General features: G+C 39.2%; 2 protein-coding genes across 9 annotated transcripts in view; one reads left to right on the top strand and one right to left on the bottom strand.

Moving 5' to 3' along the window:
* The window catches only part of SCRN3 (secernin 3), a 38,215-nt gene extending 19,676 nt beyond the window's left edge, over window positions 1–18,539 (top strand). For 2 of the 3 annotated variants that reach the window (XM_036320034.1, XM_036320037.1), the window contains 2 exons: window positions 2,593–2,977; window positions 9,371–9,416. In XM_036320034.1, coding sequence (XP_036175927.1) covers window positions 2,593–2,763 — 171 coding nt within the window. In that variant the 3' untranslated portion in view covers window positions 2,764–2,977; window positions 9,371–9,416. Of the gene's footprint in view, window positions 1–2,592; window positions 2,978–9,370; window positions 9,417–18,231 lie in introns of those variants that run through there. The other variant, XM_036320035.1, reaches the window with a different exon arrangement.
* The window catches only part of GPR155 (G protein-coupled receptor 155), a 42,178-nt gene continuing 25,109 nt past the window's right edge, over window positions 9,159–26,227 (bottom strand). For 2 of the 6 annotated variants that reach the window (XM_036320029.1, XM_036320030.1), the window contains exons 11-17: window positions 25,649–25,856; window positions 24,169–24,273; window positions 22,318–22,454; window positions 20,730–20,825; window positions 18,651–18,715; window positions 16,016–16,153; window positions 9,159–11,415 (exon numbers count right to left, since the gene is read on the bottom strand). In XM_036320029.1, the coding sequence (XP_036175922.1) occupies window positions 11,124–11,415; window positions 16,016–16,153; window positions 18,651–18,715; window positions 20,730–20,825; window positions 22,318–22,454; window positions 24,169–24,273; window positions 25,649–25,856 (1,041 nt within the window). In that variant the 3' untranslated portion in view covers window positions 9,159–11,123. Of the gene's footprint in view, window positions 11,469–11,949; window positions 12,655–16,015; window positions 16,154–18,650; window positions 18,716–20,729; window positions 20,826–22,317; window positions 22,455–24,168; window positions 24,274–25,648; window positions 25,857–26,227 lie in introns of those variants that run through there. The other 4 variants (XR_004969441.1, XM_036320033.1, XM_036320032.1 and 1 more) reach the window with 4 other exon arrangements.

The following is a 26,227-nucleotide window of genomic DNA, read 5'->3' as shown; positions in this document are numbered from 1 at the left end:
AATACACATCTATCAACAAGTGAATCTAAATATCAAGTGAATAAATAATCTGAGGAACAGAATGAACTGGTGATTATAATAGAATCAGGGACATAGAAAGGGAATGGACTGACTATTCTTTGGGGGGAAAGGGGTGTGGGGGATGCGGTAAGAGACTGGACAAAAATCGTACACCTATGGATGAGGACAGTGGGTGGGGAGTGAGGGCGGAGGTTGGGGTGGGAACCAGGAGGAGGGGAGTTATGGGGGGAAAAAGAGGAACAAATGTAATAATCTGAACAATAAAGATTTAATTTTAAAAAATATCACCACAATCTTATCTTCAGAAATAAGCAAATGTATTTTTGGGGGGCAGATAGATAGATGGATAGATAAATAATTTTATATCCATACCTCTTTTGCCCTCTTCTCTCTCTTCCTCAGAGATTAAAAAAAAAAAAAAAAAAAAAAAAAAAAGATTAGAAGGAAATGGAAGGACTGCCTAAAGGCTTTTAACAGATTCCCTGCTATGAAGGAAAAGATTCTCCATTTTATTCATTTTTCTCACCTGTTTTCACCAACTCTCATTTTTATTGCCTATAATTCCTATAATTTCCTATAATTTATCAAGGTATATGTATTTATATTCTATCTACATTGAATGAATTAAATGCTTTTTCCTTTTATTTTTTTATTTACTTTTGTCTGTAGCATGTTTGCAGAGTTGCCATGCCTCTCCCTGCCATCCCCATCTTGCTTATGCTTAAAGCAGAGACCTCCTATTTGCTTTATCTGGGCCTAGTTTGTTTTCACTTCTCACCTACACTGTAAACACTTTTTTTTGTAGCCTGGTGGCATGGAGTGAAAGGCAGGCATTTTGTTCTTGGAGTCCACTGTGTGCTAATTAGGGCCCAGTCCACTGGGCCAGAGGTGTCATCCATTCCCTGGGCCTGGTTTACTGTCCAGACTCAACACAGCACTGTATAAGTCCTCTGGTTTTTCTTGCCTGTACTCCAGTTCCTCAGTGATATGTTTCAAAAGTGTCTGCTCTGGAGGGATTTCCCCTCACTCCTCCTCCCCAGCAGCCTCATTGCCCAAATTGCTTTTGTTAGTTTTCTAGAGTTGTCAGCTTCCTTTCCCCCTCAATACTGCTCTGGGAGGTGAGTTTTGTAGACTTACTAAATGTTTGTTCAACTAAATTGCTGATTGACATTTTCCCAAGTAATACTGAAATAAAATTTTAAAAGCTGTTACTATTTTAGGTTTTATTTAATGGGCATGAAATATTGATTGACAAAAAAAGTAGTGGAAAGAATACAGTTTGAGGGTAGAAGTGACAAAGAGTTGGGTTCTAGTCCTGGCTTTGCAAATAACTACTTCTGTGTCTTAGGGAAAGTCAGTCCTACTTGCAGTTTTAATTTTCATTTGTTGATTACTAATGAGGTTGAAATTTTCCTCATATATTTATTGGCCATTAGTATTTGCTCTTAAAAGACTTGCCTACCCTTTTCCTTGGTTTATTTTTCAATTGATTCTTGGTTGTTTTGTCTTCTACCTCAAAGAGGCAAACTATGTGCATCGTCTTTGTTACATTTCAAATTTTTAATCTCAACTTGTTATTTATTTGACTTTTTTATAGACAAAAATTTTAAATTTAGTCAATTATACTTGTTAGTCTTTTCCTTTAAAGCATCTTGATTTCAAAAGGCCTGCTTTACCTCAAGATAATTATAACTTCTGTATTTTCTTCCAGTAGGTGTATATGTTTGAAAAAATATTTAGTCCTTTAATTCCTCTGGAATTTATTTTTGCATATGCTATAAAATAGAGATTCTAACTTTGTTTTCCAAAGAGGTAACCAATTATTCAAAAACAATTTATAGGCAAAATGTACTTTTTCTCCACTGATATGAAATAAAATTTCTTCAAAAGACAATTGTATACAATGTTAAGGTTAAGTATCTTTATTTTGTGCTGTTTTGTCCCATAATGGTTCAAAATTTAAAAATTATGCTCACTTTCTAGTAATTTTCTTATATTTTAGTTGCTCCTTCCCTTGAACATTACTGTGCTATTTCCTTTGTTTATTCTGATATTATTTTTAAATATAGAAGATCCAAATTCATAGAAATATCTCAGCCTCAACTTTTAGCAGCATTCCCATACATAATTAATACCAGATTTTCAACAATTTTGTTATTTGTCTTTTAGGTTTCTTGTTTATAGACTATATTATTTTTAAATATAGAAGATCCAAATTCATAGAAATATCTCAGCCTCAACTTTTAGCAGCATTCCCATACATAATTAATACCAGATTTTCAACAATTTTGTTATTTGTCTTTTAGGTTTCTTGTTTATAGACTAATCCTACATAATTATTCTTGTTTTTTTCTACTAAAAATAACTAACAATTTGGGGTTAATAAAATAACTCAAACTTTAGAACAATGATTTTCTCTGAAAGAATTTTATTTGTTCTATATCTAAAGAATAGGAGGAGGGGAACCAAACAAGAAGTAGAAACCAGAATGAACAAACCTTGTCTATGGAAGTTGGTTAGAGTTTGGTTAGACTTGTGTGTGTTCATTTATTGTTATTTTTAATTGTTTAGGAAAAAGCCAAAACAATGTTGGAGAACATGAGAAAACTGGAGAAAGAACTATTCAAAGAGATGGAATCAATCCTTCAAAACAAGCATCTTGATGTGGATAAAATTGTTAATCTTTTTTCTCAGTGTACAAAAGATGAAATTCGAATTTATAAGTTAAATATTAGTTCTTAATTATCATCTAAATGGTCCACGATCTTCCTCAAAGTCAGAATCAATCACCGTGGTAAATGATATGAATCTAGTGTGAGCAGATATGATTATTGTTTAATAGCATTCAAGTGATAGCTTGACTATTAAAACTGCATATAATTGCTGAAATATCAAGAAAGAAAATAACATCGAAATTAGACACATATATTATGGGATAGCCAGTTGTTACAATCAGGTACTGCCCTGTGTTATTTTTTTTGTACTACAATAACTTTTTACAAATCACATATTCAATTCTGCATAAAGCATGAAACATTAAAATAACGCATGGATTTAAGTTTATTATAATTATGTATTGTCCTCAATTACAAAAAAGAAATTTTTTCTTTAATAATGAAAAATATTGTTTTATAGTGAAGTTTTATGTGCTTCAGGCAAATATTAACCAGCTCTAACAAAGTGTTCCAGATTTACACATTAAGTCTTATTATAGTGTACTGGAGGCCCGGTGCACAAAATTCATGCACTGGGGCGGGGGGGGTATCCCTCAGCCCGGCCTGCACCCTCTTGCAGTCTGGGACCCCTTGGGGGATGTCCACCTGCTGGCTCCCTGCGAGTGGGCCTAAGCCAGCAGTCGGACATCCCTCTCACAGTCCAGGAGCCCTTGCTCCTTACTGCCCGCCTGCTCACTGCTCCTTACTGCTTAGCTCGCTGCTCCGTAATGCTGCTGCAGAGGCAGGAGAGGCTCATGCCAACTCTGCTGCGCTTGCCAGCTGTGAGCCTGGCTTCTGGCTGAGTGGCACTCCCCCTGTGGGAGTGCACTGACCACTGGGGGCAGCTCCTGTGTTGACCGTCTGCCCCCTGGTGGTCAGTATGCATCATAGCAACTGGTCATTCTGCTGTAACGGTCGCTTAGGCTTTTATTATATAGATTCATTCTGAAAATGTACTTTTATTAAACGCAGATATGCTCTTTGTCAAGACTTGGATGACCAGTGAGCCTTTAGCTATAATTATGTAGCATTTTTTTGGCCATACTCCTTTGTAGGATTTCATGTTAATATTTTAGAAGAGTTTGCGTGGGAGATTAGGAAATGGGATAGAAGATACCATTTCTGTGTCTTAAATTTCTCTCATCCTTTACATCTTTTCACTCTGTGAAAACAGAAATAGGAAGGAGATAGTAAGAATTAAATAGAATTATTAGTGTATTATGAACATTTTAATGTATAATATATTGTGGACATTTATTATAAATGAGTAATAATCTCTGCCCAAAGTTTATAAAACTGTTAAAGTTACATTGAGATTACCAAGTAAGGGTCAAAGTTGCAAATATCTATAATAATAAAAGCATAATATGCTAATTAGGCCAGATGACCTTCAGGACAAAGCTGGGGCTGCGAGGGGAAGCCCGGGTCCTGGGTGTCTGCCGGTGGCTGGAGGGAAGCCCGGGTCCCGGATGCCAGAGAGAAGCCGGTGCTGGCAGCCGGGGGAAGGAAGGCCTACTTTTGCATGAATTTCGTGCATCGGGCCTCTAGTAAACAATAGAAAAACCCAACTCAAAATAACATTATATATTTATTGGTTTCTAGAAATGTCCGTTTTAGGATTTTGATTATATCATCATATTTATTAGTCACTATCATTGCAACGAAGATTGTTACTAAAGTAGTGGACCATTATCTATAAAGAGTACCCAGGAAATTATTTTTCAAAAGTTCTCTCATAAAAACCTTAATCTGCCTGGTTTTGTTTTTGTTTAATACAAGGCTGCCATTAAAGAAAGAAAGGATAGCTACCTCAGGTTCTCAGTTTATTCTATTTGCCTTAAGTGTGATTCAGTGATAGATTCTCCCTAAATCATGAAGACCATTGGCCAAACCCCATATACTTCCTCCCTTTCTCTTTTTTAGTATATAAGGAACTAAGGGTAAGCAGTTCATTGATTTATTCATGGACACATAATTTAATCTTATTTCTTTAAGGCCAGCACATTTTCACTTTATCTTTTGACACCATCTGCTACTAAACTAGCGCCATCTCTCACCTGGACAACTGCCGTTAACTGTTCTTCTACACCCATATTAATTCTTTATCTCCATCCACAAGAATCACTGCAGCCAGAGGGATCTGTTAAAACTGAAAATTTAATCATGAATTTCCCTCCTAAAACTAAAAACACCCACAAACCCCACAACCTTATTTTTTAGAGCAGTTTTAGATTTAGAGCAAAACTAAGCAAAAAGTACAGAGTTCCTATATCCTCCGGTCCCATTCTGACCTACCACCCCATAGTCCCACACCAGAGTAGTATGATCGTTGTAATTGAATTTACATTAACACATCATTATCACCCAAATCCATAGTTTACATTAGGGTTCACTTATTGTACTTTCTATGGGCTTGGACAAATGTATGACATGTATCCACAATTATAGTATCATACAGAGCAGTTTCACTGCTCTAAATATCCTCTGTGCTACACCTGTTCATCCCTCCTTCCCCCTAACCCCTGGCAACCACAGGTCTTATTGTCTCCAGTTTTGCCTTTTGCAGAATATCATATAGTTAGAATCATACAGCACCTTTGCCATGCCTACCAGTCTTCTTTTTTTAAACCCTTACCTGAGGACATGCTTAGAAAGAGGAAGGGAGGGAGGGAGGGAGGGAGGGAAAGAGAGAGAGAGAGAGAGAGAGAGAGAGAGAGAGAGAGAGAGAGAGAGAGAGAGAGAGAGAGAAACAACAACACATTGATTGGTTGCCTTCCATACATGCCCCAACTAGGGAATGAGCCCAAAACTCAGACATGTGCCCTTACTGGGAATTGAACTGGCAACCTTTCAGTGCATAGGACAATGATGCTCCAACAACAACCAACTAAGCAACTCTGGCCAGCCGCCTACCAGTCTTGATGTGGCTTCCTTTTGAAATCCTTAGTTGAAGGACTTCAGCTAGATTTCAGGCAGTTCTTAATGATGATTGTTTTGTAGTTTAGTTGCAATTCTGATGTGGTTGTGGGAGGATTCTAGTATTGCATTTACCTAAGCCACTATCTTGACTGGAAGCCACTGTTTTTTAAAATTTCTGCTATGTTGCATTTTCAGTTACTTGAATGTGTCCAGTTTCTAGATCATGTCTGTACTCTCTGCTTCCACCATTCATTTCATTTGCTCCTTTTTATATAAGTAGTTCTTTTTATCCTTCAGAGTTTCGCTGAAACATGATTTTCTCGGGGAAGTTTTCCCCACACCACACCAGGTCAGGTTTCTTGTTACAGATACTCAGAGCCACAGGTGATCCTGATCATAACTGTTATGTATTTAACATCTGTTCTCTCACAGTAAAATAGAAGCTTTATGAGGATAGGAACCATATTTTTCCCCACAGTTGCATGCTCAGTGTTCAATATTCTGTCTGCACAAGCTCAATAAATATTTTGTTAAGTGAACATTCAAGTATTGATGGAAATTCATACAGTCCTCTTCTCTATCTGTAAAATTAAGAAAATTAGGTAGATAATCAATATGTACAACTTGGTAGCCTTTGATAAGTCTCAGATCAACCTGTTGCCTTTTCCCATATTCAAAATTGGAATAAGAACTCCCCAGATAAAGACAAGGATTATTATAAGGTTATGTAAATTAATTTATAAAACAATTTAGGACACTTTCACTCTATCAATCCAGTGTGGTATTTGGGCTTTGGTACTTATGTGGGTCATTAATGCCTTGTGGTATATTTTAGAAAACTTAAGATTTTCTTACATTTCATGTGTTTCTTAAAAATAAAATATGTAGTAGCTAAAATTTAGCTTTTTTTGGGTCAACCCTTAAATGATGTTTATCCTATCTAATAAAAGAGAAACATGGTAATTGGTGTATGACCGCTACCCTTCCCATTGGCTAATCAGCGAGATATGCAAATTAACTGCCAGCCAAGATGGCGGCCGGCAGCCAGGCAGCTTGAAACTAACATGAGGCTTGCTTGCTTCAGTGACGGAGGAAACCACCGTTCCCCGTCTGCCTTGCTGGCCTCTGAGCCTGCAGTTTGAAACATAGTAACAAATATAGAAGCTAAACAAAACCCCAGAAACCTGCTTTCAGTGAGCCCGGGATCTCAGAGCTAGAGTTATACATTGTTTCGATTATAGAACACAAACAAACCAGATACCTTCTTTCAGCAGCAGAGGCCTCAGAGCTGGAGCCAGAGCTAAAGCTGGCCCAGAATAAAAAAAGAAAAAGAAAAAAGGAGCAGTTTGGAGCTTCAGTCGGCCTGAAAACAGCCCTCAGCCCCTCACCCAGACTGGCCAGGCACCCCAGTGGGGACCCCAACCCCGAAGGGTGTGTGACCAGCTGCAAACAGCCATCATCCCCTCACCCAGCCTGGCCAGGCACCCCAGTGGGGACCCCCACCCTGATCCAGGACACCCTTCAGGGCAAACCAGCCAGCCCCACCATGCACCAGCCCTCTATCCTATATAGTAAAAGGGTAATATGCCTCCCAGCACCGGGATCAGCAGAGCCACGAGGCCTCCCAGCACCGGGATCAGCGTGACAGGGGGCAGTGCCCAAACCCCCTGATCGCCCTGCGGCTCTGTGTGTGACAGGCGGCAGGGCCACAACCTCCCTATCCGCCCTGCTCTGTTCGTGACAGGGGAAGGTGCCCCAACCCCCTGATCAGCCCTGCTCTGTGCCTGATACGGGGGAGCTCCCCAACCCCCTGATTGCCCTGCGGCTCTGTGTGTGACAGGGTGTGGCACCTCAACCCCTGATCGGCCCTGCTCTGTGTGTGACAGGGTGCGGCGCCCCAACCCCCCCCCCCCCCCCCCATGGGCCCTGCTCTGTGTGTGACGGGGTAGAGCCATAACCTCCCCATCGGCCCTGACCTGAGTGTGACAGTGGCGGTGCCCCAACCCCCTGATCGACCCTGCTCTGTGGGGGATAGAGGGCGGCGCCCCAACCCCCTGATCCGCCCTGCCCAGAGTGTGACGGGGCGGTGCCCCAACTCCCCTATCGGCCCTACTCTGTGAGTGACGGGGGAGCTCCTCAACCCCCTGATCGGCCCTGCTCTGTGCGTGACAGGGGGCAGCGCCCCAACCCCCTGATTGGCCCTCCTCTGTGTATGACAGGGTATGGAGCCCCAACTCCCCTGATGGGCCCTGCTTTGTGCGTGACAGGGGGTGGTGCCGCAACCTTCCCATCGGCCCTGCCTTGAGTGTGACAGGGGGCGGTGCCCCAACCCCCCAATCGGCCCTACCCTGAGCGTGACTGAGGGTGGCATCGCAACCTCCCAATCTGCCCTGCTCTGTGCATGACAGGGGGCAGTGCCCCAACTCCCCAATCGGCCCTGCTCTGAGCCTGACCAGGGGCTGCACCTAGGGATTGGGCCTGCCCTCTGCCAACCGGGAGCAGGCCTAAGCCAGCATGTTGTTATCTCCCGAGGGGTCCCAGACTATGAGAGGGCACAGGCCGGGCTGAGGAACCCCCCCCCCCCCCCGACCCCCCGAGTGCACAAATTTTTGTGCACTGGGCCTCTAGTTATTTATAATTGTGTGATAAATCAAGGAAATAATCTAATAAACTGAGTATTTTAGAGAAAGCTCATTTAATCTTTGATGAAAACCTTAATTTATATATTAATCTTCAATAAAAAAATTTTTCCCTAGAAATAATTATGCAGTCTAGAATTGTGTAAAATTATTGCCTACTTATAAAACTTGCTAAAAACAGGTACTATAGAGTGACGGTTTTCTCTTTTTAATTACTTCCAGCTTTTATCATACCACGTGTATAAATTTGCCATCCTATCTTTTCCTGAAGAATGGTGATAACATTTCTGATCCTGAACTGTGCTTCTAACCATCATTCATCACTTGACTATCTATGTCCAGTGGTCTAAAGTAATATAGTATTTTCCATAATGTGAGATATGAAGGGACAGAACCTAAGAGCTATATTCTGCTGCATGGGAAACATGTTAAATAATAGTTTTACATTTTTCTTTAGAAACTTACTGACCATTAATTGCTATTCTGAAAATGTCAAGTACACTTGACCTTATTCTAAAAATATTGAAATTTAAGCACAAGCTAGTCATGGAATTACTCACTGAGAACAAAGAAAAGAACAATTGATCATGTTGAAGATTAGCATACAAGTGGTAGCTTTTAATCAAAATTGTATCATAATTTTTCCAGCTGTGACCCTGCATGTTAAAAATTATGAAATATGAGTCAATAAAAAGAGTTTACTGAGTGCATAACTGAGCAAGGCCTGTGCACAGACCCCCCAGGATGACGAAGAATGGAACAATCTCAGGAGACCCATTTAAGAAAACATTAAAAACTTATAGAAAATACCTCTGTGATGGCTTCTGCATTACTCAGATTACTCAAAGAAAAGACATTGGCAATGCAAGTTGAAATAGGTATTTTTATTTAGAAACTTGCTTTGTCAGTGAGAGAGTAAAAGTTACAAACATTTTAATTTAATAAAATTAACATATCCTTAATCCTAAAAACATCACTTAAAAGCCTTCTTTTTCTGAAACTGCAGATCATTTTAACCCAGGGTTTTTTGTTTTGTTTTGTTTTTTGGCTTTCTTTTAATGTCTCTCATGGAAAAAGATGCTGCTGATTCCGCTCGTGCAAATAACAGAACGTGTGGTATGACTTGTTTACAAACACAACAAATTTTCCACTTGAGTTTGAGTTGCCTGCATGCATGTGAGTTAATACCGCTATTGCTGTAGCTATAAAGGTCTACTGGCACAACAGTGAGGTTTTATGCTATCTCCTGAGCATTGAGAGTTACATTGTGGTCATATTTTTTTTTAAAAGTTCTGCAGCAAGACAGTTCTCCTGAAAAATATCCTCATTCCCTAATCATAACTTAAAATTGCTATAGATTAATATCACACACTAATGTATTTACAGGCATACCTTGTTTTACTGAGTTTTGCTTTATTGTACTTCGCAGATACTGCATTTTTTACCAATTGAAGGTAAGAGCCTCCACCAGCAAAAAGGTTACAACTCGCTGAAGGCTCAGATGATGATTAGCATTTTATAGCAATAAAGTATATTTAATTATGGTGTGTGCATTGTTTCTCAGACATAATGCTGTTGCACACTTAACAGACTGCAGTATAGGGTAAACATAACTTTTATATGCTCTGGGAAACAAAACATTTGTGTGACTCACTTTAATATTTTCCTTATTGTGGTGGTCTGAAACGAAACCCACACCATCTCCAAGGTATGCCTGTACTTGTTAAATACATTAGGCTTCCATGCAGGTTTTAAAAAAGTACTTATTAAATGACTTAACCCTATAAATTATTTTCTAAATGATTTTTATATATGAGACGCTGAAAGTATGAGATAAATATTTAAAACATGTTTTAAATAAGTTAAACCAAAACTGACACCCAGTAAGTAGAGGTTCAAAGATCATGTGCATAGATTTAATTTACTGAAGGAACATAAAGCTTATCTGAGGGCAACACTTAGAAATCTTTAAACTTATTGATTTTTATACATAGACACAAGAAAGACTAAATTCTAAATGTAAAAGTAGAATGTTAGGCTTAGAATTTGAAAATCTTGGCTTGAAGTACATATCCTTCTTTTTAATTACAAGGAATAAAGTAACAGGGTTAGCCTTCCACACTGTGATGCTTTGTGCAAATGCCAAAAATGATACATCACATGGCAGTAATTTTATTGATAAAATTTAAACAAATCTCAAATTATTATTTTTAGCATAAAAGTTAAAGATTAAACTGTACTTCTGTTGATGGATTTTGTAGATGATAAGATTTATGGAAGTTCTTATTGCTCTCCTAATGGCACAGTTTAGTATTATGGATAGAAAAGCAAGAAAAGGTGAACCTTAAAAAATAGTGTTTCCAGTTTTAATGAGTACTATTTGTCAAGGAAATGGGGAAAATATAATAAGAAGGCCTCTTATTAGAACCAGCAAAATCCTTTTTTAGGAGGTGCTATCAATACGTGCAAAGTTGTCATAATTTAAGGTCCATTTTCTACTAGCAATATACCTGCCAAATTTGGCAATTTAAAGGAATAGTAAATTGGATATTGATTTTGAAATTATAGCAAACAGCTGTAGGAAGCAATGTTTTAAAATGTTGGAGTATTTAGTTTTAAATAATTATTTAACAGTTATTATGTACATTCAGAACTTTAAATTTGTTTATTTTTCCTAAAGTCAGTTTCCTGTTTGTTTTACATACACATAAAATCACAGAATGTTAGCATGGGGTGGGAAAACATCAAATTTTACAGAAGAGGCACCTGAGGGTCAGAGAACAGATCTGGGGCTTGATACAACTTCATGTGAGGTTCTCTCCTTCATAACTTATGTCTTAGGCGATAGAGATGAATGCTCAATTGCTTTATATCTTTCCTGCTGGGTTGTGGTTGCATTAATAGCAGGAGGACTCTGTTCAGGGCTCTTTTGAAGAAATCTGTAAAACAAGTACTCATCCCGAAATTCATAGTCATTGGTGATGTGTTGGATGACTCCTCCTTGCACCAGTCTGTCTCCATATATAACAGCTTCACCACGGTCAGAGGCGAGGCCAACTTCAATTAGCCAGTTCACCAGGTCACAGCCACAGAAGGTCCCAGCCGAAGTCTTTGCACCACACCTGTATGTCAAAGGAATGATTCACCCATATGGTCTGTAAACTTGGTATCAGCACTGCATGATAGAAGACAAGCAAGGAAAAATAGGAGGAGACAGGGAAAGACAGCATGATAGTTAAAACTGTGGCAGGAATGACACTGTTATGAGTATAATGGGTTTAACTCGCCTAACCCTAGAAAGACCCACTGGAGAAAAAATGCCAATAACGCCTGTGAAAACGGAAATGTTTAAACCAACAAAACCCACTCAGATAATGTAAATTCATCTACAAATAAATATTCTTTTTATAGTAGACTAGAGGCCCGGTGCATGAAATTCATGCGCTCAGGGGGGGGGGGGGTTTCCTCAGCCCGGCCTCCATCCTCTCACAGTCCGGGGGCCCTTGGGGGATGTCTGACTGACGGCTTAGGCCTGCTCCCAAGCCAGCAGTCTGACATCCTTAGTGCTGCTGGGGAGCCACTGCACTTGCCAGTCATGAGCCGGGCTCAGGGCTTCTGACTGAGCAGTGCTCCCCCTGTGGGAGCACACTAACCACCAGGGGACAGCTCCTGCATTGAGCGTCTGCCCTCGGGTGGTCAGTGTGCGTCATAGCGACTGGTCATTCTGTTGTTCAGCCGATTTGCATATTAGCCTTTTATTATATAGGATGGCCTTTTATGATCAGATACATTCTGTAGACAGTTGAATATTATATATTTAGTAAATTATACTCAAAGTTATAAATAATTTATCTCAGAAACATTAAATAATATTTTTATAAGCTCCTTAAGAAGGACAATTTTAACTAAACTACTCAAATGATCTTTGTATTTTCTGCTTATCACACTGCCCATGAATAGCCTTTCTTCTTGCCCTCAGCAGCCAAGACAGATTTACTGATGATATGTCAGCAACTTGCTGCATTAGAAAGCAAGGGAAGAATAAGTGAGATCTGTCTTGTTACAAATCTAAGATTTTTAAAATGTATTAAAATGGTCTTCCTAATGCAGATATGGGGTGCCTCAAGTAAAAACAAATAAACAAGGGAAAGAAATGTAAAAAAACACACCAAATGAATTCTGTACATTTTCATACAAATGTGCATTAGGCAATATGAATCTGTTTAGAAGCATCAGTCAAGCTGTAAAACCCAAAGTGCTTGACAGAAGGAAACAGTGGATGAAAATCAAGATGAAATGACTGGGAAACTTATATGCATATATGCATAGCCCATGAACACAGACAATAGCATGGTGAAGGCCTGGGAGGGGTGGGTGCAGGGTAGAGGGGGTAAATGGGGAAAAAAGGGGACATCTGTTATACTTTCACCAATAAACAAATTAAAAAAAAAGAAAATCAAGATGAAATAAAGAATAGGTGACAAAAATCTTAAAACATTTAACCACAAATGAATATACATTAGATTTTCATATAAAAACTAGAAAAGAAAATTAGAAAAGAGGTTAATATACATGAAAAATTTTCTCAAGTACATAAAATCACGATAGATTGATATTAGTATTTTACTTATTAATATCTTAATTTATGCTTTGCAACCAAAACATCATTTTCAACAGAAGCCTGAATATTAGAACCTTAATCTGAGCATTCATCTTACATGCTGAGTTTTAATTTATAGCCCAACACTTTCTATCCAACACCAAGGAAATAATATTTGCTTCCTGATGACTGATCAGGCAGCTAAAGCACAGCTCATGGAATTGCAGAGAGGCAGAGAATGTGCCACTGTGCAGGCTGCAGGGCAGTGCCAATGCCAGTGGAGCCCCATTCTGCCTCCCGGGACTGAGGCAGCTGGCAGTCCTGCAAATGGCAAGAGCTATGCTTCCTGATAGTGGGCAATAACAGGGGCCTGGTAGAACTAATGGGGAGTTCCCTTAAGTAGTTTTAAAAAATAATTGTGTTTGGCCCTTAAGGGTGAGAAACCAACTTTTCTTCATAGTTTACCATTTCCAGAAACTGGACTAGGCCCATTCCATAGATTTTGTCATCTAACTTGAACAATCCAGAGACCCAGCCTCTATTTTAAAAAAGAGTAACACTAAGGTTTGGAGAACTGAACTTGCCCAGTGTCACACAGCTAGTAAGTGACATACCCAGGAATTGAGTTCTAGTATTAGTCCCCTATTAGTACCCACCCAGTGAGTCCCCTTTCCACTAGCTAGATCAGGCTGCCTTCTGGTTATTATAAAGTATAGTGGCATAATAATATGTAAATAAATCATCCTAAATGGTAATTTTCAAATTTTCAGTATAGACAAAAGTATTTGGCTTTCTGGTTTGCTTTTAATCTCTTTTTACAATGACTAAAAAAATTGGTAACATTTGTTTTTTGATTTCTTGCTGCATACTCCACATCTTGAGGATCAGAAGAATAAGTGTGATACCTTAGACTAAAGGTTAGGACTCGAGGTGAAAAATAAGCAGCAGAATTAAAATTTTTCAGTGAATTTTCAGTTTAAGTTTATTAACAGTAAGCACTAAAAGGAGATACTCAGTTTCTCCATCACACTTGCCACATTTAAATAGCCACAGTGGCCTAGTGGCTACATGACTGGAAAGATCAGGTCAAGGTTAAGAGTGGTTTTACTGTCCTCCACATGCTAATTTAAACTGTGATGCGAATGCTAAAAAAATATTCTACATGCTGTGAGAGACAGAAAATTCTGAAGATGAGAATGAATTTTTTTTAGTCTAGTTCTTTGTGGGAGGATATCTTTGTACTTTTCTCTTAATTTTTCTGTGAAACTAAAACTGCTTTTTAAAGAGTAAAGCGTTTTTATTTTTCAATTAAAGTTTACATCAACATTATTTTATATTAATTTCAGATGTACAGTATAGTGGTTAAACAGTCGTATAGTTTACAAAGTGATTGCTCTGATATTTCAATACCCACATGGCACAATACATAGTTATTAAAATACTAGAGGCCCGGTGCACAGATTAGTGCATCAGTGGGGTCCCTCGGCCTGGCTCTCCAACATTCCCCGAGGGGTCCCAGATTGCCAGAGGGCACAGGCCACGCCGAGGGACCCCACCGGTGCACGATCAGGGCCAGGGAGGGGCCGCGGGAGGGCTCCAGGGTATGTCCGGTCCATCTCGCCCAGTCCCAATCAGCTGGACCACAGCAGCAAGCTAACCTACTGGTCTGAGAGTCTGCCCCTTGGTGGTCAGTGTACATCATAGCGACTGGTTGAACAGTTGAAGGAATGGCCGGACACTTAGCATATTAGGCTTTTATTACATAGGACTAAAGGCCCAGTGCACAAAATTTATGCACTCGGGAGAGAGGGGGTGTCCCCAGCCTGGCCTGTGCCCTCACTGTGTGGGAGCCCCATGATCGATTGTCCCAAAGAGTTAGGCCCTGCCCACCCATTCAGGGCTCCTCGATGGACTGCCCCAAAGTGGTAGGCTGGAGCCGGGAGTTCTGCCTCCACACCGCGTGGAGCTGTGGGACCCCCAGACCTCGCTGCGAGAAGCCTCTGGGCCCTGCCTCCTCTGCGCCACGCAGAGCCACGGGACCCCCGGGCCTGGCCACACGGAGCCGCCGGGACCCACCTCCGCACCACGCATGCAGCATCAAGTCCCCGCCCACCTGCACTTGCCTCGCCGTGCATGCAGCCCGCCCACCCACGCATGCCCGCTGCACACACCGCCTCCTGGTGATGGATTGTGACGGCTTGAGGGCATCGTGGTGTGAGGGCATGATGACAATTTGCATATTAGCTCTTTATTATATAGGATTACTGAATATATTGCCTAGGCCAGCGGTCTCTGAAAGGTTGGTGACCGCTGCCCTAGGCTGTACTTTACATCCCTGTGACTATTTTGTAACCACCAATTTGTACTTCATACTCCCTTCACCTTTTTCACCCAGCCCCCAATTCCCCTTCCCTCTGACAACCATCCGTCTGTTCTCTGTATCTATGAGACTATTTTCATTTTGTTTGCTTATTTATTTTGCTCTTTAGGTTCCACATATAGTTGAAATCATACGGTATTTGTCTTTCTCTGTTTGACATATTTCACCCTCTAGGCCTAATCATGCTGTTGCAAATGTTAAAATTTCTTTTTTGTTTATGGTGAGTAATATTCCATTGTATATAGGTACCACCACTTTTTTACCCACTCATCTATTGATGGGCACTTGAGTTGCTTCCATATCTTGGCTACTGTAAATAACAAGCAGCAGAATTGATTAAGAGAAGAAATTTCACTTCATTTTCTTGACAGCATCATTAGTAATATGAAATAACTAGGGCTGGGGCATACAAAATCACTTCTAAATCCAATGTGTCTCCAAGTTTTGTGAGAGACACTAATAGTTAACATGAAGTGAATATTAATATTCAAGTACATTTTGGCTCCTTCTAAAGTTTTCCTGTTTTTAAGGAAATAGGAAGTTATATGACATTTAAAATTATAAAAATCAAAGTGATAATGGCTCTGATAGTATGCTGTTTCTTAAACTATAAACCGACCCAAACTATTTTAACTTTTGCATGTAAATATGATATTAAAAAGAATAATCATGTAGTTAGTCACAACTGCATTACAAACCAAAATTATCAGTTAAAATAAAATTATCTGGAACCTATACTTACCTTCTTTCTTTGACTATGTTTTGGATACAGAGGTCACGGTGGTAATGGATAAATTGTTGACAGGTCATTTTTATTTCCTCAGGAACAGGAGATTCCCTGTTTCCTGCTGTTTCTTTATTGTTCCAAAGAAATTCAAGTCTGAAAACCAAAATTGAAGGAGACCGTTTTTAAGGAAAGAAAAGCACCGAGAGAGAACCCGTCCTGCTTATTACCCCATCAACATGGCTGCTTCAAAGCTGTCATTTACTAAAGCTGTCATCTGCAACACCAAGACATCATTAGTGTCTGAAGCAGAAACATACTTAGCTTGCATTCAGTTTCCTATTCAAAGTAGGCTAGGGTGGGAGTAACATGAGGTGCAGTGGGGTATTTTATTAAATTGTTCTGGACATTTTATAAAATAACCTCCAGGCATGTTTGACCCATTTCAGTTTCTACCACAAATGAAGTTTCTTATTCTACATTCTACTGTTTGAAATGCAAAAATAATTTACAGAGATCAATTATTTTATTTAATCATTTTCCAATTTCAGTATCCAAACGGCACATAATGGAATCTGGAGTTCAGAACAATTCTGTTTCTGCCAGCCCAGAGTAATATTAAGTTAAGTAATATTTTTTAAAAGAATATTACTTAACTTTTAAAAATATATATTTTCTATTGATTTCAGAGAATGGAGAGGGATAGAAACATCAATTATGAGAGAGAATCATTGATCTGCTGCCTCCTGCACTCCCCCTACTGGAGATTGAGCCTGAAACCTGGGTATGTGGTGTGACCTCCTGCTTCATAGGTGGATGCTCAACCACTGACCCACACCGGCCTGGCTCTGTTGACTATTTTAATTGATTAACATTATGAAGCTGCTAAGTTCAGTGACTTTTCTATTATACTTTTCCTCTCCCATGACAGGATTATGACTCTAACAACTATATCTTAATGATGATGTTAATGATGATGAAAAACAAGGAGAAGAAAGAACAGTTAACATTTGCTGGGCACTTTTTATATCATTAGTAGTAAAAATTCCATTAGCACTTATAGTTTCTACTAATTTTGACTTTGAAAACAAATGAAGTACAAGACTTTTTAAAACCCCTCCCCCACAATTTCTCCCACCCACAAGCTGAAGTATTCTTACTTCATTTTTCTTTTCTTCTTCTTTTCTTTTTTTAATCCTCACCTGAGGACATTTTTCCATTGATTTTTAGGGAGAATGGAAGAGAGGGAAAGACAGAGAGAAACACATCGATTGGTTGTCTCCTGCATGCAACCTGACCAGGGCCCAGGCTGGGGAGCGCCTGCAACTATGATATGTGCCCTGGATTGGAATAGAACCTGGGACCCTTCGGTCCATAGGCCAACATTCTACCCACTGAGCCAAACCAGCTAGGGCACCCTTCATATTTTTCATAAAGAAATTTCCAATCTGAATTCAAAGGAACTCTTCACCAAGCTAATAATGGCACAGATAGAAACCAGCATTCATCATTTCTGATTAAAATGTAAATTACAGTGTTAGATTGATAATAGTTTTCTAATATCTTCTGTGCAATTATTTACAACAAATATCTGTGGTGGTGATTTACACTTTCTGTGGTCTCCCAGCAGTTAGCTACTAAAGACTTACAAATACCAGTATCTTAATAGGTGGCTTTGTCATCACCTTCATGTCAGGGTAGGTAGCTCGATATTAATAAAGGAAGGGAGCAAAGGGAATCAGACATTAAAAAGCCTCATCAGCTGGGGAGCTGAGTCGGACACTGAGCCTGCTTCACCAGGAAGCTGCAGCGTTCGTAGGCTTCCCAGGGCACCGCTGCACCAGGACCCAATCCCTGAAGGGGCAGTATGGGTCCTTATAGGTCATTTCCAGAGAAGGAATAAAACAGCAGGAGAAATTCCTCTGCTGGGCACATGCCCAGTCGAAGCCATGATGGTGCAGGAGGAGATGCTTCCACTATGAGGCATGTGCAGTAAGAGCCAAGCCTGGGAAAAGGATTGGATTGGATAAGGGACACAGAACCCTGAAGGTTCCAGGAAATGGATTTCTTAGGGAGAGGAACCAGCAGAAGCCCATGAAAGATTAGGAAGGTGATTGGTTAGTTTGTAAAAGCACCTAGTCCTTACCAAGCCCAAGGTAATAGAATCAGCTTAACAAAGTTCTCCCTCTGTAACACGGGCTCTCCCCATTTGTTCCCGCCATCTCTTTCCATAGCAGCCATGTGGCCCTAGAAGCCACCTGGGGTCCGGCACACCTCATGAGCTCTGAGTGTGAGCCTGTGTATGCCGATACAGCGCCAGCTGGAGGACAGCCAGGAACAGAAGCTAAGCTAGCTGGACGATGACAGAGGCGGAACTGGACTAAGCTTTCACATGGACTGAACCAAAGGCACAGGATTTCTGGGCACTGGTCTTTGTCTGGGCTTGATGAAGACAAGGCTGGACTTCATTCACAGCAGGACGGAACTGCCCCAGGACAGTCCTTCGATTTTCTTTCTACAATAAACCTTACCACTAAGCCTTGTCCTCCCATACGTGGGTCCCTGGAATGCTTTCTTTGCGACTCCATGAAAGGGCCTCATTTCCTCCGGCAGAACCTACAGATATAGATTATTTTTTTTCAAATAAATTTACCTTCTTTTGAAAGGTCGAATGATTAAATGTTTGTCCAATCCAAAGATGCCAAAGGAAATAAACCCCTATGGGAGAAAAAAAATTAGATTTTATGAATACAACAATAACATTTCAAGACAGAGAAATTGTGGAAGCCACCAAATTTAGTGATTGGGGAAGCAAATGTGTATGATTAAAGCAACATTTTAAGTAGAATGCACAGGAAGACCTTCTAAAATGTAGTGCCTGGAGGCAAGTATGATATTTGGCTGCCTCTGCCCATCATCTGTCCTATTAATCATGATGAGTGATATAAACCAGTGCTGAGCAACCACACGTGTGTGCTGGCTTACTGAAGAAAATGAAAACATTTAGGGCTTTATTTCTTTGTTTTTCCCTTTTAAAAAAGAAAAAATATTTCACATTGTACTTAAGTATTTCCTTATTAATTTTCTGTTAAAACTTCAGAAATTACAGAACTTAAAAATGCTGTAGTATCTGAATATAATGCAGCAACTGAATAAAATTTATGTGAAGTGAAATTGGCTAGTGCTTAGTGAAAGGGCTTTAAAGGAGGTGATGAGGCCAACTGGCACCAGATATGAGCTGTGATCAGAATGAGGGAGACAGGAGGTTGGGAACTGCTATCTGTCAGGCACAATGGGGTAAGGATCTAAGTGCGGGTGGGTGGGAGTTGGGTTGGAGAATGCAATGTATTACATGAGGACCTACCTGTTTTCATCCAGAACTATAAATAACCAAAAGGGAATGATCTGACTACAACACTCAATACATCCCCAAGAGAAAAATGGGATGTGGGAGTGCAGCGTGTGTGTGTGTGGGAAGGTTGTGGTATCTCTTTCCCTCCTTTGAAGCACTTGAGCCATAGCTGTGGGGCTAGTATTTCAAACGCAACATTCTGGCATTTGTTTTTGTTTGTGAAGCTTTCCCAGTCCTAGTCCTGGGACGGCTCAGCTTGGAGTGGGCTTTAAAAATGCAAAATGCTGGGTGAGGCTATGATTTTTCCACCTAGTATTTTATAGTTCTTGAGTACAAAATCTGATCTTAGTATTCCACTGTAAGGGGGGCAACAAGTGGCCCTTGAGATGCTCATGTCTGTCTGTAATAAATTGCCTGAGGTCACAATAATGGCAAAACAAACTCTAAATATTTTGAAAAAATTAGTTATGGAAAAACTTGCAGGGATATCTACCAATAAATGTTAACTAACTCACATGGCCAATTATTTTAGATTTCATAGGAAAACCCAATAATTTTAAGTAGCACTTTTTATCAACCTTATACTCAATCTGGGGACTAATATTCTCTAATTAAGAGTAAGTGATTGACTACAGAATCAAATTTTGAAATTTGCACATAAAAGACATTTTTCCAGTATGCAAAATGCCATTTATCCTTAAATATTCATTTTAATAATGACATAAAGACAACAGCACCATTGTATTAGTTCTTCATAGAATTTTAGTTTCTAATTTTTAAATTAGGATGATAATGTCTACCTGGCAAGTATTGTGAATATTTAAATGGGAAAGTTATTATAAAATGCTTACCAATGGTAGTATATTATATCCTCTCAAGGAATGGTAACTACTATCTATACCTGGCCAACATTTACTTATACACCAATTTATAATTTTTAGAAAAGATTTAAGTACCTATTGTTCAAGAAATATCAAAATGTAAATGAAATAATGTAAACCAATTTAAGTGGCTAAACTAAAGGCTCAGAGAAGGTAAGTCATTTTCCCAAAGTGACTTATTAAGACCACAACAAAGTGTAAAAAGTGCTTGGAACATCTTGTTGCTGCTTACGTTATCATTCTTTATCTCAAAACCAAAGCAAAAAAAATGATTTAGTATTTCTGACTATAACACTCAGTGTGCATTGTGATGACTTTAACCAATATAATAATCCATCTCTACCAGAGACAGGCAGCAGCTGTCAGCTGTCACGCATACCAGCAGCTGGCAAACAAACGAAACCCTTTTGATTTAAAAGAAAAGCGCATCCGTCCTGCCACCCCCAATCACCCCATCCAGACAAACAAAAACCCCTCAAAGTTCTTAGTAAATAAATACCTGGCCGTAGTTAAATACAGCACAGAAAAACTGTAACTCAACATACAGTTTCCCAGGCTCTTGGTTGAATAGCCACCATAAACAACTAGAAAGGTTCTGTAAAGGAAGGAGAAAATAGTATTTTTAAATGAAGTAAGCTAATCATTTCTCTCTATCCAGAACACAGAACAATAACTTACCTACTACTTAATAATTAGGGAGAAAAAGACTAAAGGGAAAAACACCTAGAGAATATAGAGGCTTTGTCTTTCAAACAAGAAGTTTCAACCTCTCCTCTTGACAGATGTCACTCAAACAGCATCTATTCTGATCAGATTTGAAGCAAGAAGACATGAGCCACAATACAGAGCTTACATAATATATCAGGACTGCCTACTAGCCTAAGACAGGAGTGATTTTAAAATTAGTTCTACACAATGAAAACAATCACATCACTAAGCAACAATTCTTGGCAGCATTTCTTTTTGATTTTTGTTCTTAAACAGCAGTTAAAATGGCGCTGGTTGATATCATTCTGTGTAATGAGCATCCCAGTGTGAAAAGGGTAGGAGGGTCCCTCATAGGTTATATGGTCCATTTTCTACTTTTAGGCAAGTTACATTTGAACCGTCTCAAGTACTAGTAATTATAAAAAACAACGGATAATTCACAAAAGAGGACATAAAGGCAATTATAAAAACCATTTAGTAGTAAAAAAATGCATTAATATAAAGTGCTATATTTTACCTATAAAATTATCAAATTAAAATGTTTATAATAATCAGTGTTGGTGAGGATACTTTACAAACACCTATACTACTCCTTTGGAAAACAACTTAGTAAAATTCATCCAAAGGCAGAGAAATATTTATACTATTTGATCCAAGTTTCCCAACTTGGAGAATCTATCATAAGGAAATATACTGCATGGAAATGTTTATTAGAGCATTTTAAAAAACTAGGAAGGCTCTGTAAGGAATTGGTTAATTATAATGTATCTCCTCTGTGGTTTATTGAGGAGCCATTAAAAGTAATGGTTATGAACATCTATGCAGCAACGTGCAAATGCTTGACATAAGTGACAAAGCAGAATCTGTATATATGATTAGAAAAATGTATTAAAAAATAGAAGACAGTAGTATGATGGATATTTTTTTTCTTTTCTCTATTTTGTAAGTATCTATTATGTGAAGTGGTTATGTTATTTTCATAATTTAAAAATTATTTTTTAAAGTTTATTTATCTGAGGAATATCTTCTGGGAGACCACGCGGGCGTTTATCCACTGAGGTCAGTCAAGGAGTACACTAGGAAAAGGTGGCTCTGCACACATTACGAAGATACCTCGTCTTACCAAATTCTAGGTTCAGAGTATAGAATGAGTAAGTGGTTCCAAGCAAAATAAGCTACTGGACATCTAGGCAACACAGTAATGTGAATTATTTATTCCTCTTTCCCCAAAAAAACATTTAGCTCAAGATTAGGATTCAGATGGCCTAGCTGCTACTCCCCTGGAAGGTAGTAACTAAGTTTTTCCCAGATGCCTGAATAAAACCTTTGCCAAACATTTAAAGAAATGGCCCCAAAACAAAATCAGAAGAAACATTTACAGCAAACAGGCCGATAATGAGAAGTAAACACAGCAACACATGTCGAGTCAGTTGCTGGTCTCCACTCTGTAGATACTGCTCTTCTTCCTGGACTAATATGCAGCTCTGGGAGTTACAGCGACTCTCACAATGATCATCTATAAAACAGTAAGTACAACAATTTGTAATCAGAGCTTTTTATTTGAATGCATTTTAAATTCATAATGACTTCCTAAGCAAAACACCACATATGCACATTCAGCTCTGAACCAGTATATCATTTTAGATGAAATCTGAGGAAGGCTCCTTCATGTTGTTTCAAGAGAGTTCTACTTGTAGGGTGTTTTTATCTGAAAAAAACAAGAGTAGTATGCAATAGTTCCCTTCTACACTATTCAACAATGTAATATATATTTAAGGCTAAATTAATAATTCAAGCTTTACCTGTAATCAATGATCAGGGCCAGGCCCCTGGGCTGGGACAGGGAACCAGGGGTGGGTGGCGGCAGATGCAGGTGGTGAGGGAAGGAAGAGGCGGGGAAGAGGGGAGGTGGGGAACCGTGCAGTGGTGGCACGTGGGCAGCAAGGGAAGGAGGAGGGGGTAAGAGGGGAGGCAGGGAACTGCACGGTGGTGGTGCATGGGTGGCGAGGGAAGGGGGCGGCAGGGAAGCAGGGAGGCAGGGAGGCGAGGAACCTAATCGGCCCTGATCACTGGCCAGGCCTAGAGACTCCACCCTTGCACGAATTTTGTGCACTGGGCGTCTAGTTTCGTACACTCTTCACAACATTTGTGATATGAAAACATAATGCCTGCCTGGCTGGTGTTGCTCAGTGGTTGAGGGTCGATCCATGAACCAGAAGGTCATCGTTCAATTCCCAGTCAGGACACATGCCCGGGTTGTGGCTCCATCCCCAGTAGGGGGTGTGCAGGAGGCAGCCGATCAATGATTCTCTCTCATCACTGATGTTTCTAATTCCCTCTCCCATCCTCTCTCTGAAATCAATAAAAATATGTAAAAAATATTTTAAAAACCCAACATAATGCCTTTGGCAATAATATTGTTGACTTATGGTTCATTATAAAGAAGACTTTTTACTGTTTCCCTTTCAACTTTAATTATAAATTAATATAACCAACTAAAAGTACACTGTAACTTCACATAAGTGTGTTATAAACAATTGTTTTAAATAATTTGAAGTCCAGACCACAAATGTGATTCAGTCTCTTAGTCTATATGCCAAAAGGCTATTACTTTGAAAGATTTCTCTTTTTATGAGAAAGGGTATATTTTAAGTATATGGATTCAAAATGTAATTAAGCCCTAATTAATTAGTCCTGGCCCTGGGGAAAGGGAGAGGGGGGAAGTCTCAGCTGCTAAGACAAGAAAAAAAGGCCAAAAATAAAAAATAATGGTGGTTAGGTTACACTTCTTGGAATTATCACTAGGGTTAAATTTATTGGAGAAATTGATGTGTGTGTGTGTGTGTGTGTGTGTGTGTGTGTGTGTGTATGTGTGTCTAATACTACCTATTACTACATCATAAGAACTTTATTTTAAACTGAGTATTCTACCTATGCATGAGTATCCTATTAGCACTTTCTTCCATCTTATTTGAGAACACATATATTTTTTTAAATTTTTATTGATTGAGAAAGAGAAAGAGAAAAAGGGAGACATCAATTTGTTGTTCCACTTATTTTTACATTCATTGGTTGATTCTTGTATGTGCCCTGACCAGGGATCCAACCTGCAATTTTGGTGTATCAGGACAACACTCTAAACAACTGAGCTACCCAGCCAGGGCTGAGAACACGTACTCTTAATCAGCATATCTTTTATCGGCCCATCCTCATAACCCAGGGGTACTTACTTTCCTCAGAGGAAGGCGTCGCAGGTCCACTAGGGCTTATGTTTGTTCCTGGCTCTGTGGATGAGCAGCATAATTCACCTTTTCCCATGAAGCAGGAGCAGCACCCTATATAGATCAAATAACATGTGAGGACAGAGCCCAATCACAACAGAAATGGACAACTTCAAGAGATGCCAAAGCAAAACCAAAAACCAATCAAACAAAAAACCCAAACAAACAAATCCATTTATACACACACACATTTCTCATGCAGTCTCATTGGAAACGTTGTCACAAGGTATCTATCAAAAAGTATTCAAATGTACTTATACAGAAAAGTTAACACTTGGAGAGGCAGAGGATCGGCTCCCTTAAACATTGTCTTCTCACTATATGACACAAGGAAAAATGTTTTTGTCCATGCTGTTCCATTAATTTCCACTCTGCTTTGGGAACTAAGAATTTGAACACTTTCCTAAAAACAGCTTTTATTTCATCACTCATCAAAAACAGGTCCCAATGCTCTATTGCTTATGGTAGTTTATTCAAATTCCTCTGTCTGAATTTGAAAGCTCTCTTTGGCTTGGCCCTTCTCTGTCTGTCCAACCCCTCCCACCATTCAGCAAAGGTCGTTCTCTTCTTTCAGAACAAATCTTTAGTGGCCTCCACAAACCCCGTGTTTATTTAGGGTCTCCAGGCCTAGTACGACAGGGACTTACCACTTTTGTTAATTCATCTAAACACTCTCCTTTAGTTTTAGTTCAAAACTCACTGCTTTCAAGAATATGTCTCCTACTAGTTTAGAAGATGTAGTAAAAACAATTATAATTTTTTCAATAAAATACTGCTAAAAATCTCTTGCTGGTTTATAGGTAGATTGGTTTACAGAAGTCACACAGAGCCATCTTCTACAGAACTGTAAGTTTTCCACTATTTAGTCACAGAAGTCACACACACACACACACACACACACACACACACACACACACACACACACACACAGATTATGGCCACCAAGAACATTACTATGGCAGTCTTTGCCTTCAAACATAACTTGGATATATAAGTAGACCACTAGCCTTCTCTTTTACTAATTAAACTTTTGATTTCATATTGCCAACTCCTGACATGCTATTAACCCTGTGTCAGTCAGGTCTCCTTTAACATTTTATTAATAGTGCTTGCCTGATACAAGTTGTTAAATTAACAAGTCTAGATGCTAAGTTTCCTAAAAAGGGTCCTCCTTAAGTTGTTACTTTTCTCTAAAACTTTCAGGTCCAAGGAAGTTTTAGGATTTAACAAAAGACTGTCCTCACAAAAGATTTATAAACAAGAATCTAATGAACTTGCAAGCTCTTTCTATTATCGACTATCATTCAAGTTCCTTATCTGACAAATACCTGTGATATTCAAGGTAGCTCAAGGAAGTGCCCTTAAACAACACATTTAGGACACATGCTATACAGGCATATAAGAGTTCCTTTATATTTAAGGGTCATACTTGTTTCTGGGATAGAACTTGCAAAAGGTTCGGGTTCGTTTATTGGCACTGGACTCTCCTCAAAAGCAGTGTTCCCAGGCTCTGCTGCACTGTGGCTCTGAGACTGGTTGAAATCTTCGTAGCTTCCTTGGGTGGTGCGGTTCATACACATGAGTGATATGCTGGCTATCACAATGCTGCCGAACAGGGTGGCCGATGTGGTGATCATCTGCCAAAAAGACATTAAGCCATTTTTCATAATTCTATCTTTATAATCTTAGTCGAATAGGTTAAGGGTACTTTTTTGGTGGAAAATGCAATAGCTCCATAGCTACAAATGCTCTATTACAATGGTTCTTAAAAAAAGAAGAGTGTGGAAGAGATGTAAGTTACTTGTAGAAAAATCAGAGTTTGCTTGTAATCATATAAAATTTCTAGATACTTCTTTCACTGTGCATCATGCCATTGGTTTCTTCCACAAGTAATTTAAATAATTGTTTGCAGCCCTTCTCTTCAAAGTTTTTGCTTGCTTTAATACATAGTTTAAGCATACTTCAACTAGAGACTCTGTTATAGTAATAATAACAAAAATAAATAATT

This window comes from Myotis myotis, unplaced genomic scaffold (genome assembly GCF_014108235.1).
Source record: "Myotis myotis isolate mMyoMyo1 unplaced genomic scaffold, mMyoMyo1.p scaffold_m19_p_8, whole genome shotgun sequence".
In the NCBI taxonomy this organism is placed as follows: Eukaryota; Metazoa; Chordata; class Mammalia; order Chiroptera; family Vespertilionidae; genus Myotis; species Myotis myotis.
This window is presented reverse-complemented; position numbering and strand designations above follow the sequence as displayed.